General features: G+C 62.9%; 1 protein-coding gene across 5 annotated transcripts; it reads right to left on the bottom strand.

Annotated features, from left to right (window-relative positions):
- Positions 1-3,673: 3,673 nt before the first annotated feature.
- On the bottom strand, positions 3,674-14,266 carry CFAP410 (cilia and flagella associated protein 410). 5 transcript variants are annotated; one of them, XM_082392476.1, is made up of 7 exons: positions 14,075-14,264; positions 12,607-12,625; positions 11,190-11,236; positions 8,319-8,548; positions 7,167-7,338; positions 6,244-6,334; positions 3,674-4,143 (listed from the first exon to the last, which is right to left on the bottom strand). In XM_082392476.1, the coding sequence occupies exons 1-7, from the start codon at positions 14,149-14,151 to the stop codon at positions 4,012-4,014; spliced, it is 768 nt and encodes a 255-aa protein (XP_082248602.1). In that variant the 5' UTR covers positions 14,152-14,264; the 3' UTR covers positions 3,674-4,011. The 5 variants fall into 5 exon arrangements, with proteins under 5 accessions (XP_082248602.1, XP_082248599.1, XP_082248600.1 ...); XM_082392475.1 differs by having other exon boundaries at positions 3,873-4,143; positions 6,244-6,337; positions 14,075-14,265; XM_082392473.1 differs by lacking the exon at positions 11,190-11,236 and having other exon boundaries at positions 6,244-6,337; positions 14,075-14,266.
- Between the last annotated feature and the right edge of the window lie 40 nt (positions 14,267-14,306).

Genomic DNA, 14,306 nt, shown 5'->3' with positions numbered 1-14,306 from the left:
CCAGGGGTCTGGGACCTGGGGCCACCTCAGAATCCTGCCCCCCGCCACAGACAACAAGACTGGGCCTCAACTGCAGGAAAGCATGTGTGTAGAAGTTTCTCAGAACAGGATGCGGGTGGGGTGTGAGGCCAAGGGCGCGTTTCAGGGGACATGGCTGGGGAAGGAAGGTGCTGCAGGCCCAGGAACGGGGTGAGCCAGGGACCGGGCATCACCCTCGGGCTCCCTGAGGCCGGGACAGGGCCCTGGAGGGGCCGGGTGGGGTCTGCTGCGCGCTGGGGTGCTGGGCAGGCGTCCACGTGGTCTGGAGAGCAGGGGTGATGACCCCCCTGGCTTGGGAAGCAGCCGGATCCCCACGATTCCTGCAACCCCCCTCAGCCCCACTGGTCTAGGGCCACCCGGCTGAGCAGGGTGGGGAGGGCCTGAACCCTGCGCCCCTCTCAACCCTAACAGCACCCCCGAGGCCCAGGACGGTCCTGGAGGGCAGCTCCCCCGAAGCCATGGCCGCCTCCCGGAGCCTGGTGCCCACCGGGGAGGCTGCCCGGGCAGGCTCTGGGACGCAGGTGACCACAAACGCATAGTTTTTCTGTCTCAGCGTTCTTGCATTCTGTCTCACTACGCGAAGACTATAATTTCAGGCCCTGACAAACACTGCTATTCCTGCGAGCTCTCCAGGGAACACAGCCCACGAGTCAGTCTTGCGGGGGTGATGGAACTTTGAGAGCGTCCACCAAAGTAGACACTTGTGCAGCAGGTTCAGCTAGAGCCCTTCTCTGTAATTCTGCTGGCGGCGGGGCTCGGCAGGTGCTGGAGAGCATTGAAGACTACCCCAGAGGCTCCTGTGCAGGTGCGCTCACCACAGGACTGTGGGAGGGGCCTCCCCTGAGGGCCTAAATGCAGGGGGGTGGGGGGAGGCCCTCAGACGCTGTCCCAGACCCTGGACAGTCCGGCCAGGGGACATCAAGGCCACATGTAGTGTGTTTGTCTCAGTCTGATGGTCGAGTCGGGCTGCTCACCTGTCGGGGTGCTCACCTGTTGAGGTGCTCACCTGTCGGCAGTCCCGCCCATTGGGCACGTGGGGACGGTACGGTGACGCCGTACTGGCTACTTGTTGACGTCTTGAGGAAGGGTTTACGCAGGTGCTACACCCCTGGCCTGGCTAAGGTCCATAGGTTTGTCTCTTCCAACCCTGCCCTGCCCACCAGTGTCTGCAGAGGGGGCAGGGCATGTGTCGGGCTCCCCAGGCGAGCTGTGGCCACACCCACCTCCCTCACGTGACGCTGTGATGGGCAGCTTTGCCCTTTACGAATAAATAGCAAAAAGTGACAGCCCTGCAAGAGCAGAAAGACGCCGACTTCCCAGGGACCAGGGCCCGTGTTGAACAGGGATGAAGGTACTCAGGTCGGCTACAGCAGGGCACAGACCAAGCTCGGGGTCCCGCGTGGCCACGCCGTCCTGGCTGGCTGAGCGGCCGCAGGAGCACGGGGCAGGCACAACTCACGCTGGCGGCACTGCTGGCCTCACTCGGCCAGGCCACCGTTCGCATCCACTCCTAGCTGGGCCAGCGCTCTTCCTCGGCCCGGGAAGATCCGGTGATCGCCACGGTGGCATCCCGCTCGGCATCCCCAGGTGCTCCCACGCCCCGGCGGGGCCCCTCGGAACCGCAGGCTCCCCGGGAAGGCACCAGGGCCCGTGTCCATTCACAGCGCCCTGGAGAACCGCTGTCCTCAGGGGATGCTGGCAGCCAGGACCCCTTGTTTCTTGTCTAATTTCCCAACTGGTTTGACGGGGGCCCCGTGAGCATCCCACAGCCCCTCTGGGGACAGAGGCCCCATAAACGCTTCCCGGAGGATGACCATCAGAGGGAAGCCCCAGTGTCCCCCTGCAAACAGGGCAGCCCTGGGCTCGGGGACAAGGTGGGTACGTGGCCCCTGGACGGCTCCCTTCCACTCCCGCTCCTCCTGCAAGTCGCCCCCAGTCAGCACGAGCAGAGGGCAGCCCCGGCTGAGTCCTCCCCAGAACTCGGAGCTCACCTCCTGACCCGCTGGGGGGCGGGGGGAGGGGGCTGAGGGAGCAAACTGGGGGGTGCTCAGGGTCCCCACCCACCTGGCGGCTGGGAGACGGGCTGTCGCCGCCACGTGGGAGGCCCTGGGGGGGGGACACCGGCCACCTCCTGGCTCAGGCTCTGCTGCAGCCTGGCCCAGCGCCCCACGTCAGGTCAGGACCCAGATCTCGGCCTGTCCTGCCACGAGTGTTGGACGCTGCGTGCGGCACAGGGGCTGCTGGCCCAGGTGACCCAGTGGCGGGGTCCGAGATGCAGTGACCGCCCTCGCTCCTGGGCAGCAGCTCCGTGGAGAGCACACTGCGTCTGGCCCGCCTCTGGCTGCACTGGCCAGCGTTTCAGACGAGCGATGTGTCCTCTTGGGTCTCAGCCCTCTCCTCCTTAAACGGGGGCCAACAGGACACACACACAGGCTGTAATGCCAGCACCTGCTTTGCTCCGAAACCCCACCTTCAGGGCTACCTGGGGCGAAGTTCACAGCTGGGACTATGACGTGCCCACAAAGACCGGAGGCCTGGGATCCAGGCCAGGGGTGGATACGCGGGGAGCTGAAGAGTCAAGGCGCTGAGGCGGGCAGCTCACCCCGACCAGGGCCCGAGTCGAGGGTCCCCGACTCAGGCGTACCAGATCGTGGGGCAGGGGAAGTGGGTGTGAGCCGCGCCTGGTGGGTGGGGAGAGGGAGGGTGTTAACGAAACATAAGCACGCCCAGCTCGTTCTAACCAGGATGAGGCTTTATTGAGAGCATCCAACGTCCCGTAAACACGAGAGAAGGCACATGCACAGGCCGCGGCCACCCGTCCTAGACGGCCCCGCGTGGCGAGTCCTCGCTTCCCGCGGCCAGACCTCACCCCCTGCCCTGAGAACTACAGGGGGGCCCCAAGGTGAACCACCGCCTTCCCCGGGGCCTCCCACGAGGCCAGCGTGAGACGGTGGCACCACGAGTGCAGCTTCATCTTCCCGGAGCCGGTGGTCTTCCGGGCTGGTTTCTTGCACACGTTGTGGTCAGTCCCCCTTGGGTCTGTGCAGCCCTCATGCAACCCGACACACCCTCGGCTCCCACAGGGGCGTGGATATTCCTGCCCCGACAGGACACCAGTCCCGGTCATTCCAAGCCCAGCAAGAAGGGACCTCCCCTAACGGCTCGGAGGGCACCCTCCTCCCCTTGCACTGGGGGCACCAGGAAGGACCCCAGGGCTGTGGAGGCACCGCCCGCATCCTGGTCACCGCAGCAAGGCCTGCGACTCTTCTCAAAGGAGGAGAACATAAGACGCGGTTTCCAGAAGGCTGTCCCTTCCCACGGAGCTGCGTCAGGTCCCCAGACAGAAGCGGCAGGCCTGCTGTCCAGGTCTTCTCACTCGGGCAGCACAGACCCTCTGTGTCGTGCGGGGCTCTCAAGAAGGGACACCAGTGCCCTGCAGACAAAACGTCCCTGGAGGCGGCGGGCAGCCCATCCCTAAGGCTGCCACCGTTCTGGAAGTCTCCTATGGTCAACAGAAATCCACCCCATGACAGAGTCAGACAACTGGCTGAGAAAACATGCGCGAGCGACTGCCCTTACCTTTAACAAGAATGTCAAGGCCGTGCCTGTCATTCAGGAAACATCTGCTTCCAGATCAGACTTTGGAAAAACATTTATTAGGGAGGACGGCTGCAAAGCCCACCTTCAAGAAGAGGCAAGTCGAGGTGGCCCTGCCATACAGGAAGGCATCTGGCTACGGCCCCTCACAGCAGAGGGCACAGGGGCAGGTCTGCCCAGCCAGCCCCTCCTGCCCTGGCGTGGTGCCCATCCACAGCGAAAGCTCGGCTTTCCTGGGTGGGCGAGGCTTCCTGAGGACGCAGCCCTGTGCGCCGAGGCTCAGCCTGGGGTCGAGCAGAGGCCGCAGCTGTGCCCCCCCGCTCTCCCAGGTGTTCGGGAAGACGCCGGGCTTCAGCTCAGGGTCCCCGCTGACAGTCACTCCATGGCCTCCTGCAGCTCCTGCTTCTGCAGGGCCTGGAGCCGGCTGACCACGCGCTGGTGGACGGCCTCCAGACCCTCGCTGTCTAGTTCCCGCAGCAGCAGGAGGACGGCGGTCAGGACGTTGTTCTGGGGGCACAGAGAGTCACTGCGTGAGCATCACGCCTGTGAGGCTGGGCCGCCCGCACCACGACACACGCGCACATCGCGGGAGCACGGCCTGCAGGAGAGCGGCCTTGCAGGCAACAGATGGAGACTCCGGCAGACGGAAGCCACAGTCGTGGCACGGGCGTGGCACTCACCGCCGGCAGGGACTTCCTACGAACTGACTTACCTCCTGTTCACAGCCCTGAGGCCCAGAGAGGCTGGGCGGCAATGCAGCAGGGGCCAGAAGCAGGCTCTCAGCAACACGCACTCAAATGCACACGTGCTTAGTGTGTGATGCACCCGTGTCCACATAGCTACACCTGGTTTCCATCTGCATTTGAGCAGGGAAACATTGCCATTTCTACTAGGAAAATTCTGGAAGGATTTTGCACAAGGCGGCTACTTGAGCCGATCCCTCTTGTGGGATGACCTGAGGCACAGCTGCAAGCCGGAGCATGCGGCCCGTGTGGACACGTGAGGACGTCGCTCAGAGGCTCACGCTTGGGGCGCTGAGCCCTGGCTCTGCAACGCCCTAAGACTCCTGCTCCCCTCAAATCTCACCAGCCCTCCCCCGTGTCCCCAGGTCTTCCTGGCCACCGGCACCTTGCACTCGGAGGCTTGCGGGGGGCTTGATACCCACAGGGACACCCAGCCTGGCCGGGACCCTCGGTGGCAGAGCCAGGGCCCTGCTGTTCTCTGCTTTCAGAGCAGGTGTCCTGTTTGAGCAGGTTTGATGGTCTTTCATTTGCATTTATGGCAGGCACGGAGTTGAACCAGTGTTTTCACTCTCTGGTCCACTCTGCGCTGCAGAGGCCCTGGGGTGGGAGTGAGGATGGGGGGAGCTTCAGGCCTTGGCCCACCTGCTGGGCAGACCTGCCACTGGGGACGGTACATACCTCGGGCTCCTCCCAAAACATGTGGGAAGTGTGTGCAGGGACCCTGAGCTGCCCCACACGGCCACCTCGTTGAGAGTGTTGTCACGAGGGGACAGTGACCTGCCGGGGTGGGGCAGGGCGGGGGAGACTAGCCACAGGCCAAGTGACTGCTGCCAAGATCGGCCTTCAGCCTGCGGTCACATCTGTCCACAGCCCTGGGGGCTGGCACTTCCAAGGACGGGGCCTCAGTCCATCCACTTCTGTACCTCCCGTGAGCTTTGCACGCATTTCAAGTGGTCACCACATGAATGAGTGAGGCCCAGCCCGTGGCTTTGGGCAGCCCCGCTCGGACTGTGATGCCCCCCTTCATGATGCCACAGGGAGGTCACAACACCTGACAGCTCTGGTCAGGCCGAGCCAGGGGCTGGAGCAGGTGCTGGGCCTCCCCACAGACCCTGGTTCTGCTCAGACAGCTCCCCTTCCCACGTGAGCCGGTGGCGAGGCCCCCTCTGGGCTGAGCTGACTGGTGACCCATTCCCCTGCCAATGACCGGCTCAGGGAACTGACACCGAGCCTGCTGGGGGGCAGGGGCACGTAGGGAAGATGTTGCACTGGTAAGAGGACACACGGCAAGAAACGGCCCCACCCTTCTGCCGGCCGCGAGCCTGGAGCAGGGCATCCCTGTGAGCGCGGGACAAGCCCAAGCACAAGCCTGAGTGACACGAGAGGACTTGGAGGGACCCGGGTCTTCGTCGATGTCACTCAACGGCCCACATGACCTACTTATCGTTCAGCCAACAAGCCGTGATCCTTACAGGGATGCCTGCGGAGCCGTGGGGCCTGCCGCCTGGTCACTGCGTAGGGACACCGCCGCCGCCCTGGCCAGGAGGGTCCCTGCCTCCAGCCGCAGGCGGGAGGCCTCTCCCCAGGCAGCAACCTTCCCGCCCCCAGACCGCCCTCGGCACAGCCCCGGGTGCGGGGGGGCCCCCGCTGCGCACTCAGGCACCCCTCCTCCGTCTGCCACGTCCAACCAGCTTAGACGTAGACACAGACACTGGACCCAGACGGTCGGCTTCCCACCCTCTAGGGCCTGGCTTCGCGCGTCCCTGTGGTGTCTCCAGCCCCCGGCCCCCGACCCCCGGCCCCCGGCCCCCAATCTCCACATTCTGGGGCCACTTCCGCCCAGAGCAGCTTCTGTCACACTCACCCTGTTCTTGCGACTGCTTGTGGCCGCCCTCTGCGGGAAGGAAGGAAACTGGTCCCGGGAAGGGCGCTTCAGGCCGAGCTGCCCCTGGATGCTGCTGGCGGGGGCGGGTGGGGGGAGGACAGCGCGCGTGAGGCCCGGGGGGCACGGAGCCCCGCCCGCACTGTTCACACAGCATCTGTGGGCCCAGCGCCTCGGGGCACAGCGAGGAAGAGGCTCCTAAAAGCGGACCCCACCCCATCCGCAGGGAGAGCCCCACTGCAGGACCCTGCTTCTGGGGGGACAGCAGTGGCCGGCGGGCGGGGCAGCTCTACTTCTCTGACCCCTGGGGTCACCTCCCTGCTCCTGGAGCTCCCCCCAGGGCCGGGGGGTGGGGCACGAGCACAGATGATGCACGAGCCCCGGACAAAGAGCAAAAGCCACGTGCCCTCCCTCTCCCGCCGCGGGGCAGCAAGGCGCACGGGCCTCATCTGCAAGCGGGCGCCCGGCCTGGGGCCCTGCTGTGAACAGTGGTCTCCACCACGTTCCCCAAGTCCAGTTTCTGCCCACAAACGTCTGTGACAATCATTCAATTGAGGTGCCCTGTGGGTCAGGGAGGGCCCTCCCTCAGCCCACCTGCCCCGCCGTCCCCGGGGCTCCTGAGGCTGCACAGAGGCTCGGCTGGCCACGGCCATGGCCACGAGGCTTCCCTCCTGTGCAGGGGGCCCTGCACGCCCACTAGTCCACCGCCCCGAGTCCACCACTCCCTGCGGAGGGCTGGTCCCGCACGCGCACGAGCTCCCTGCCCTGGGCCTTCTCTTGGCCACGTGGCTGACCCCAGGCTGGGGGCCCCTGAGAGCCAGCCCAGAAACAACCATCCGCACGCCCCCTCCAGCCCCAGAGGCACAGCCGCGCGCGGGAGGACCGGGCAGGCCCGCGGGCCACACCTGGTCTCCTCCTCGCCGAGGCTCAGCGGGTCCCGTGGCATCTCGGCGGCGGCATCCACGGCGCTCGGGGTGTAGGACAGCTCGGGCGGGCCACTCCCGAAGTCCTCTCTGCTGGGGGCCGTGACCTCCTCTCCCTCCACCAGCGCTCGGGACACCTCCTCCTCCGTCACAGCTTGGGGGGGGGGGAGGGGGAGGGGGAGGGGCAAGACATCAGCGGCCTCACCGCGAGCGAGCCCCCCGAGCCGTGGCCCGGCCGGCCCTCGGCGCTCAGCACGGTCTGCTTCGGAGTTGAGGCGGCTGTCTGTCCACCCCGACGGCCAGCCCCCGGGAGCAGGGCTGGGTCCCCCACCATTGCATCCCGCCCTGGAGGTGCTGGAGACGCGACAGATGGCCAATGACTGCTTGTGAATCTGAATGTCAGCATTTGCCAAAAGCAGGTAGATACTCATAAAAAACCCTAAACTAAGACAGGGTTTTAAAAGGAACAGACTACACTATATTTCTTCTATTTCACTCACACATGACAGTTTATGTGAAGTTTATTTATATTAAAATCATTCACCTAGGAGAAAATAATCGTGCACATAAGGGTCAGGAACCAGCATAGAGAACGCCAGGGGATTCACAGGAAAAAGGCATGGCCCTGGAAACGAGCTGGAACCCCAGAGGTGGGAGCAGGAAGGGCTCCCACACATCGCCTCGTGGGTGATGGAGGAGACGCGGGGTGAAACTGCAGGAAGGCGCCCCCCATCCCCCCACCCCACCCCTCCAACAGCAAGGCAACCCGGGGTGGGGGGGGTCAAGGAGCGATGCAGCGCCCTCACCTGCTGGCATCACCACCTTGGGACCCTGTCGACCAGCAGCGATGCTGCCCGGCCACCCAGACCGTCACGTGCTCCCGGGGCAGGTGGACGAGCATTTGGAGCAGAGGGTACTTAGCAGGATAAAAAGGAGAAGCAGCAACTCAGCGCTTCGATGGCGGGACAGAGAAACAACTGTGCGGGTTCAGCTGAGATCCTGCACTCCGCGAGGGGCCACGCCGGGTGGCAGACGGCACAACCTGGGGCACCCCGAGGAGGCCGGCCTCCCCGGGCCCTGCGAGACGGCAGGGCTGGAGCCTGCTCGCGTGCGACCCGGCCCGCGGGCACCTACCCTGGTTGTCCAGCTTCTGCAGGTGAGGCAGGTTGCGCAGGACGGTCATGCGGTAGAGGTGAGGGCAGGCGCCGCAGCAGGGGTTCTCCGCCAGCCACAGCACGCGCAGGCACGGGAGGCCCTTCAGGTAGAAGAGCTCCGCCAGACTGGGGATGCAGTTCTTGCGCAGGTAGAGCTCGCTCAGCTGCCGGCAGCGGCTCACGGGCTCCAGGGTGGAGATGCTGTTGACGCTGCGGGGAGACGGCCGTCAGTGCCCGCCGGGGCACCCCCGCCCCACGGAGACGAGAGCGCTGCTGGGCCAGTGCCCACCTGCCCTCGCCTTAGAAGTAGGTCAGACCCGGCCGTGGCTAGTCAAGTGCAAGGGAGGGCCCAGGCCCAGGAGAAAGCCCTGGGGGCGGGGGAAGCTCCTCCAGCTGAAGGTGGGAGCGGCAGCCCCCCGCTCTGTTGAGGCCGCGAGGAGTCAACCTTGGGGGTAGGAGGTCTCAGCCCCCTTATAGGACAGGAGACTGCGGCCTCCCTGGGACACACCAAGCCCAAAGCTGGCAGCGGCCAGGAAAACCCATGTGACTGAGAACCGAGCACTGAACTTCCAAACCCCAGGTTCACAAGAGAAATAGCTACCGGTTTAAATTATGAGTGAACCAGAGACAGGACATCAGCCAGGCACCAGGCAGAAACCTACAGGTCTGAGCTGACGGAACGGGATCACCCCCTGCACACCCAGTCGGACCAGCTGGCTCAGCTCGAGGGGGGCAGCCAAGCACCCTCATGCCCTGAGCCCCAGGCCGCAGGGGACCCTGCCCGACGTGCCAGACCGGTCTAGACCACCCTTTGCTGGCCGCTGCATTTGTGCTGGGCAGGCTGTCCCAACTCCTGCCTTAGGGCCGCTGCTGCCACACCCGACACTCGCTTGTCAACGTGGCTGCTGGAGTGCTCGGCACCACCTCGCCCGGCAGCCGGGATGAGGCTGACGCCATCTCACCACCAGCAAACCCAGGCTTTGGGATCCTCACCATCAGGGAAGCTGCGCAGGCCATGGGGTGAAGCGAGAACTTCAACCTGCAGGGCCCGGCGTCCCCTCCTCGCCCACTGGGCTAACGCTGCCGTTGCTACAGACCGAATGTGTCCCCCAGATTCAGATGCTGAGATCCTGACCCCCAGTGCAGTGGTGTTAGGAGGTGGGGCCCCCATGAGCGGGGTCAGCGCCCTTATAAAAGGGACCCCACAGAGCTCTCCACCCTTCTGCCAGGTGAGGACACAGGGCGAAGATGCCGTCTGTGAGCCAAGAGGCAGCCCCTCACTAGACCCTGATCTCGGGCTTGTGGCCTCAGAACTGCGAGGAATGAATGTCTGTAAAATCCCACTAGAGCGGCCAGAATGGACTAAGCCTTCCTGCCCACGGGCACTGAGACCAAAGCCAAACGACGTCATCTCACAGGACGGCCAACCCACATCCAAGCAGCAGTCCCCACCAGTTCAAGCGGCCAGACAGCCAGGCGACAGCCCTGGGCACTGTCCTCCCCCCGCTGCGGCGGTGAGAACCCCTGCTGCACGACGAGGGGGCCTTCGGCTCGGAGGCCCAGCAACTTGCCCCAGGTTCCTCAGACAGCACTCGGCAGCGACAGGGTTAAGTCCGCAGCCCGCTGCAAGTTTCCTGCTGTCTTTGGGTAATGAAAGTGTATACATTTGTTTGTCAGGTAAGGCCTTCTGGGGCGTGGGCTCAAATCCCAGCTTCACTGATAATTGTACCAGGTAAGTGACAGTGGACGGCTGGCGCCTGCACATGCTGGCGCTCCGAGCTCCCCACTGCACCTGCTCTCCTCGCCTCCACCCCACCCCACGCCGGGGCCACTGCTGCCTTCACCCCCGTCTGATGGGTCTTACAGCCAGGGAAGCCAAGGCACACAGGCCCGAGCTGGGCCCCGGGTGGGAGACCGGTCCTGGACCCCCTCCTTCATTCATTCCTTCATCCCGCAAGAGGGTGCCGGCCTGAGCCTGTCGGGTTGGAGCTGGGGGTGCGTGAGCACAAGATGGGCGGTGCGGCACCCACCAGGTGACCTCGGAAGGCGCAAAGGAGGCCGAGCAGAGGGCTAGGGAGGGACAAACAGGATGGCCGGCTGTGTGATGAGGAAGGTAAGTCACGGGATCTGCACGGGACCAAGGGCCTACGACCCCACACACAGGGCGAGCCCTGCGACCTTCTGAGCTGCCAAACAGGGAGTCTGCCTTCCTTACAGGGCTTAAATCTCCCTGAGGTTTCAGGTGTGGGGACCTGCAGAAAGCACCCACCCTGGCATCTGGGCATCTGGCAGGGTCAGCTCCCTCCCGGGCCCAGAGCGGACAGGACAGAGCTCAGGGCTGGAGGGCGTTCCTCCCTCCCCGACCCTGCAAACTCCCCAGGCGCCTGAAGCCCCAAAGGCAGTATTTGGTTCTTTTGAGGCTTCCTTTGTTAAACGAGGCTTCCTTTGTTAAACCGCTAATGGCTCTGGAAGAGGTCAACTATTACCAAGGACAGATCGTGTGATGCAGGGAAGCTGGCAGAGCTCCAGGCAGTGACAGAACCAGGAGGGCGGAAAAGGCTGGCATGCTGGGGCAGACGTGGTCACGCTGGGGCGGCTGCTCACCGTTAGGAGGGCGGCACCCACTGACCCCCGGACGGGCAGGCGAGCTCAGGGGGAGGCCCGGGTGCCCTCCAGGAAGGGGGCGGAGCTGCCAGGCCCTCGTGCTGCCTGGGCCCGGCCTGCAGCAGCGGCCCTCCCAGACCTCGTTGGGAATTTTCAGGTTATCTAAGGGCCTGCAGGAGGGATCTGAACACTTTCCTCCTCCTCCAGCCCCGGTGACTTAAGAGTGGGGTGGGCCGGCATTTAGTACCTGAGGGTTATCACTTCCAGGCTGGGCATTTCCCGGCAGATGGAGATCTAGGAAGGAAAAGAATGTGATTTTGCAAAAGTCGCTGGGCGCTGGCCCTGTGACGTCACCCCTCTCCAGCAGCCAAGAGAACCAAGATGGAGCCGCAGTCCGCCCCACGCCAAGGGCCGAAGCAGAGGAGCTTCCCTCGCCCCAGGAGCACGCAGGGCTCGGCGTCCCGCTCCCCTCTGCAGCCCAGACGTCCCCTCTACCTGATGGAGAAATGGGCACCCTCTCCACAACTTTCAACAGCATCATTACTACCAAATGCTGCCAGCCCTCGAGACGGAGCATTCCTAATTTTACATGCCCTCGAAGGACATCGGTAAGGGGAGCTGAATGGACAGAGAACCTTTCTTCTTGCTGCCCCTGACATCCAGGGAAAGGACAGAAGCCGCTTCTGGCCAACAGAGCTGTGCCAATAGGGAGACAGGCTTGAAACTGGATCTCAGACCATCTTAACACTGACTCAGCGGAAGAGAGCAGCGGGGCTCAGGATGGTCCATGCAGGCTCCCTGACCTGTAAGGCTGATGAACGGTGAAGCCCCAAATATCTGTGTGCCTGCCAGACACCACGCACGGCGCCAGATGGGGTCCTGACACCAACAAGCGCACTGCCTGGTCCGAATGCTTCACGTTTGCGGCGGATCTGTTTTCTGTTACAGTGGTGTTTTGCTTCGTTTGTTTTTGCTGCTGAATAGGCAGCACTTCAGCCACAGAATGAGGCGGAACCGGCTCTTCTGGACAGCCCTGACAGCATTTCCAACTTTGTTTCTCAGAAAAGGTATGGTTCAAGGTACGAAAGAGAAGTCAATAAGAACCCGCTGACTAGCACCCACACTCTGTACGAGCTGGAGACATGCATCCCAGAAACAGGTGGGCGGGGGTAGAAATCTATTCATGGACTTACAGCTCAGCCCAGCGGCCCAGCTCCGTGCTCTGCCCCCACCCAGGCCCCATCTCTTCCTGCCATGGGAGTCGGGGTGAAGCTGGATCTGACCAAGGGGAGGAGCTGAAGTGAAGATACTCCTCGGGGACGTGAAGTCCAGGAACCCATACAAAGAAACCTCCAGCTGAGTGCACTGCTTCTTAAAGTCAACCAAGCCACTGGGGCTCTTCCCCGGGTGGGAGCAGGTCTGTGCCGTGGACCTGCCCGCTCCTCTGAGAGGCCTGCCTTTCACCTGCAGGAGAATGTGTGCAGGAACGTCACAGTGCACTTGGGTGCTACAGAACTTTTCTTTCATGAGTGGTCCCGCCTTACAAAAACTGCTCAAGGAACAAAGGACTGGTTGGCCGCCTGGATCGAATGGGAGCGGTCTGTCAATTTAACCAGCCTCTTGGGGACCAGGGATTGTCTGGAGATGATCAGCATGATACTTACATCAGTGAGGCGGCTGCCCCTGGGGAGAGAAAAAGACATACGCGCTTTTATTTTGTTAAAGTTGAATTTAAAACATTAAAAACAAAAATTAATGACAAACATCTACAAACTTTAAGAGTCTGTGATTTCAACGACAAAGTAAAAGAAAGCTTTCCCAGATAACTGACAAAGGTGCCAAAAATCGTTTCCTGGTTGATTTTGGACAAAACTATTTGATACTGGTGGGCTCCTTCGCAGACTAAGGCACGGCAGAGGTTGCCCCATTTGAAGGACACAAAGATTTACTCATTCTCAAGGCTGTTGAACTGAGGGATGATTCCCTCACTAATGTGCATAAACAAGGGAGTCTTTGTAAGGGCCAAGTTCAAAGGCTAAACATGCGACTTATGAAACACACTTCAGAAAGCCTGGAATAGGGCTGTTGTGCCTCCCTGCTTAGGGGAAGAATGACCGCCCCATGCAGAACAAAGGCACGCGTTATTGAAAACAATGGCAGGGGTGCTGTGGCCAAAATACCAGAAGTGCAGCGCAAAGAGAAAGGCTTTTAATGAACAGGCAGAGCTCACTGCGGTCAATCTGCCCGACACCAGGGGCGGGACGGTCTACTTCTGGCTGAGCGCCACCTGAACTGTCCAGTGTACAGGGCGCGTGGAGCCGTGCTCTGAACCCCCGGTAAACGTGTGCGGACCTTTCCGGAGTTTCAGAAGTACTTCTGGTCCTTCCTCGGCTCAGCTAGGCCTGGCCGCCCTGCCTTTGAACCTGCACCTGTATCTCTTCCTGTCACCTCCCGGACTGTGAGTCCCCTGGGGACAACCCCTCTCCGCACCCCCCAGGGCTCAATTACAAAAATGTTTACTGAAGCATCACTTTAGAGTCTCAGTTTCCTTTCTTTCCCCTAGCAAGGGTGTCAATCACCTTGATCTCCCACCTTATCAGCAGGCCTGGCTCCCAGGGACTGCTGGCAATGTCAGAAATGAGACCTGTCCACAGAGGGAAACGTCTGCCCACTAAAGCTACCTAGAAGCCCAAGAGCCAGTCTTCAAGGTAATTCCAATTGTTTCCAGCAAGGAGGGCAGCTTTGGAGCTGTGTGTGAAATACCACTGCTCAGGAGGAGTGAAAATTCTGAAACGACCTTTCCCCAAAGGCCCCCTGAGCTTATGGCATCACCTCCCAGAGGCTGTGAGCCCCTGGGACCGGGCAGACCAGCCTGGACAGGGGCCAGGAAGGTGAGGCCAGAGGTGCCCCCCTCCACCCCGAACCCCTCTGCATCCTCCGCAGGCCCTTCTCGGTCCCGCCCCAGAGCAGAGGGGGCGGGCTGGGGTCCCCGCTCCAGGGCCGAGGTGCTGGGCAGGGGTCTCCATTCCTAGGCGGCTCTTCCCAGCCCTGTCCCAGGGAGAGGGTCCCGGGAAGGGGGTGCCGGGCAGCGGGGAGGACACGCGGGGACGGCCCCCGGCCTCTGGGCCTCACCAGCAGTTGAGCTTCCGCACGCTGTGCAGCTCTGAGGCCTTGGCCCGGGACAGGACCATCTTCCGCGTCAGCTTCATGACGGTGGGCCGCCCGGAACCCTCACCCCGGCCCAGCTCTCAAACCACCAGCTACCACGGAGGCCATCCACCAGGCCGCGGCGTTTCTCCAAGGGGCGGGGCCCGCGTCGTCAGGGGCGGGTGCTGAGAGCCCATTGGCCGGCAGCGAGGGGGCG

This window comes from Balaenoptera borealis (assembly GCF_965194805.1).
Source record: "Balaenoptera borealis genome assembly, chromosome: 5".
Taxonomy (NCBI): Eukaryota; Metazoa; Chordata; class Mammalia; order Artiodactyla; family Balaenopteridae; genus Balaenoptera; species Balaenoptera borealis.
This window is presented reverse-complemented; position numbering and strand designations above follow the sequence as displayed.

Bases quoted from the DNA above. Each gene is read 5' to 3' on its own strand.
- CFAP410 (XM_082392473.1), bottom strand. From the start codon at position 14,151: ATGAAGCTGACGCGGAAGATGGTCCTGTCCCGGGCCAAGGCCTCAGAG. The intron at 7,339-8,318 runs GTAGGTGCCCGC...CCCCCCCCCAAG, and splicing joins GCAGAAGCTGGACAACCAGG to CTGTGACGGAGGAGGAGGTG. The intron at 4,144-6,243 runs GTGAGTGTGACA...CTGTGCCCCCAG, and splicing joins CAAGCAGTCGCAAGAACAGG to AACAACGTCCTGACCGCCGT.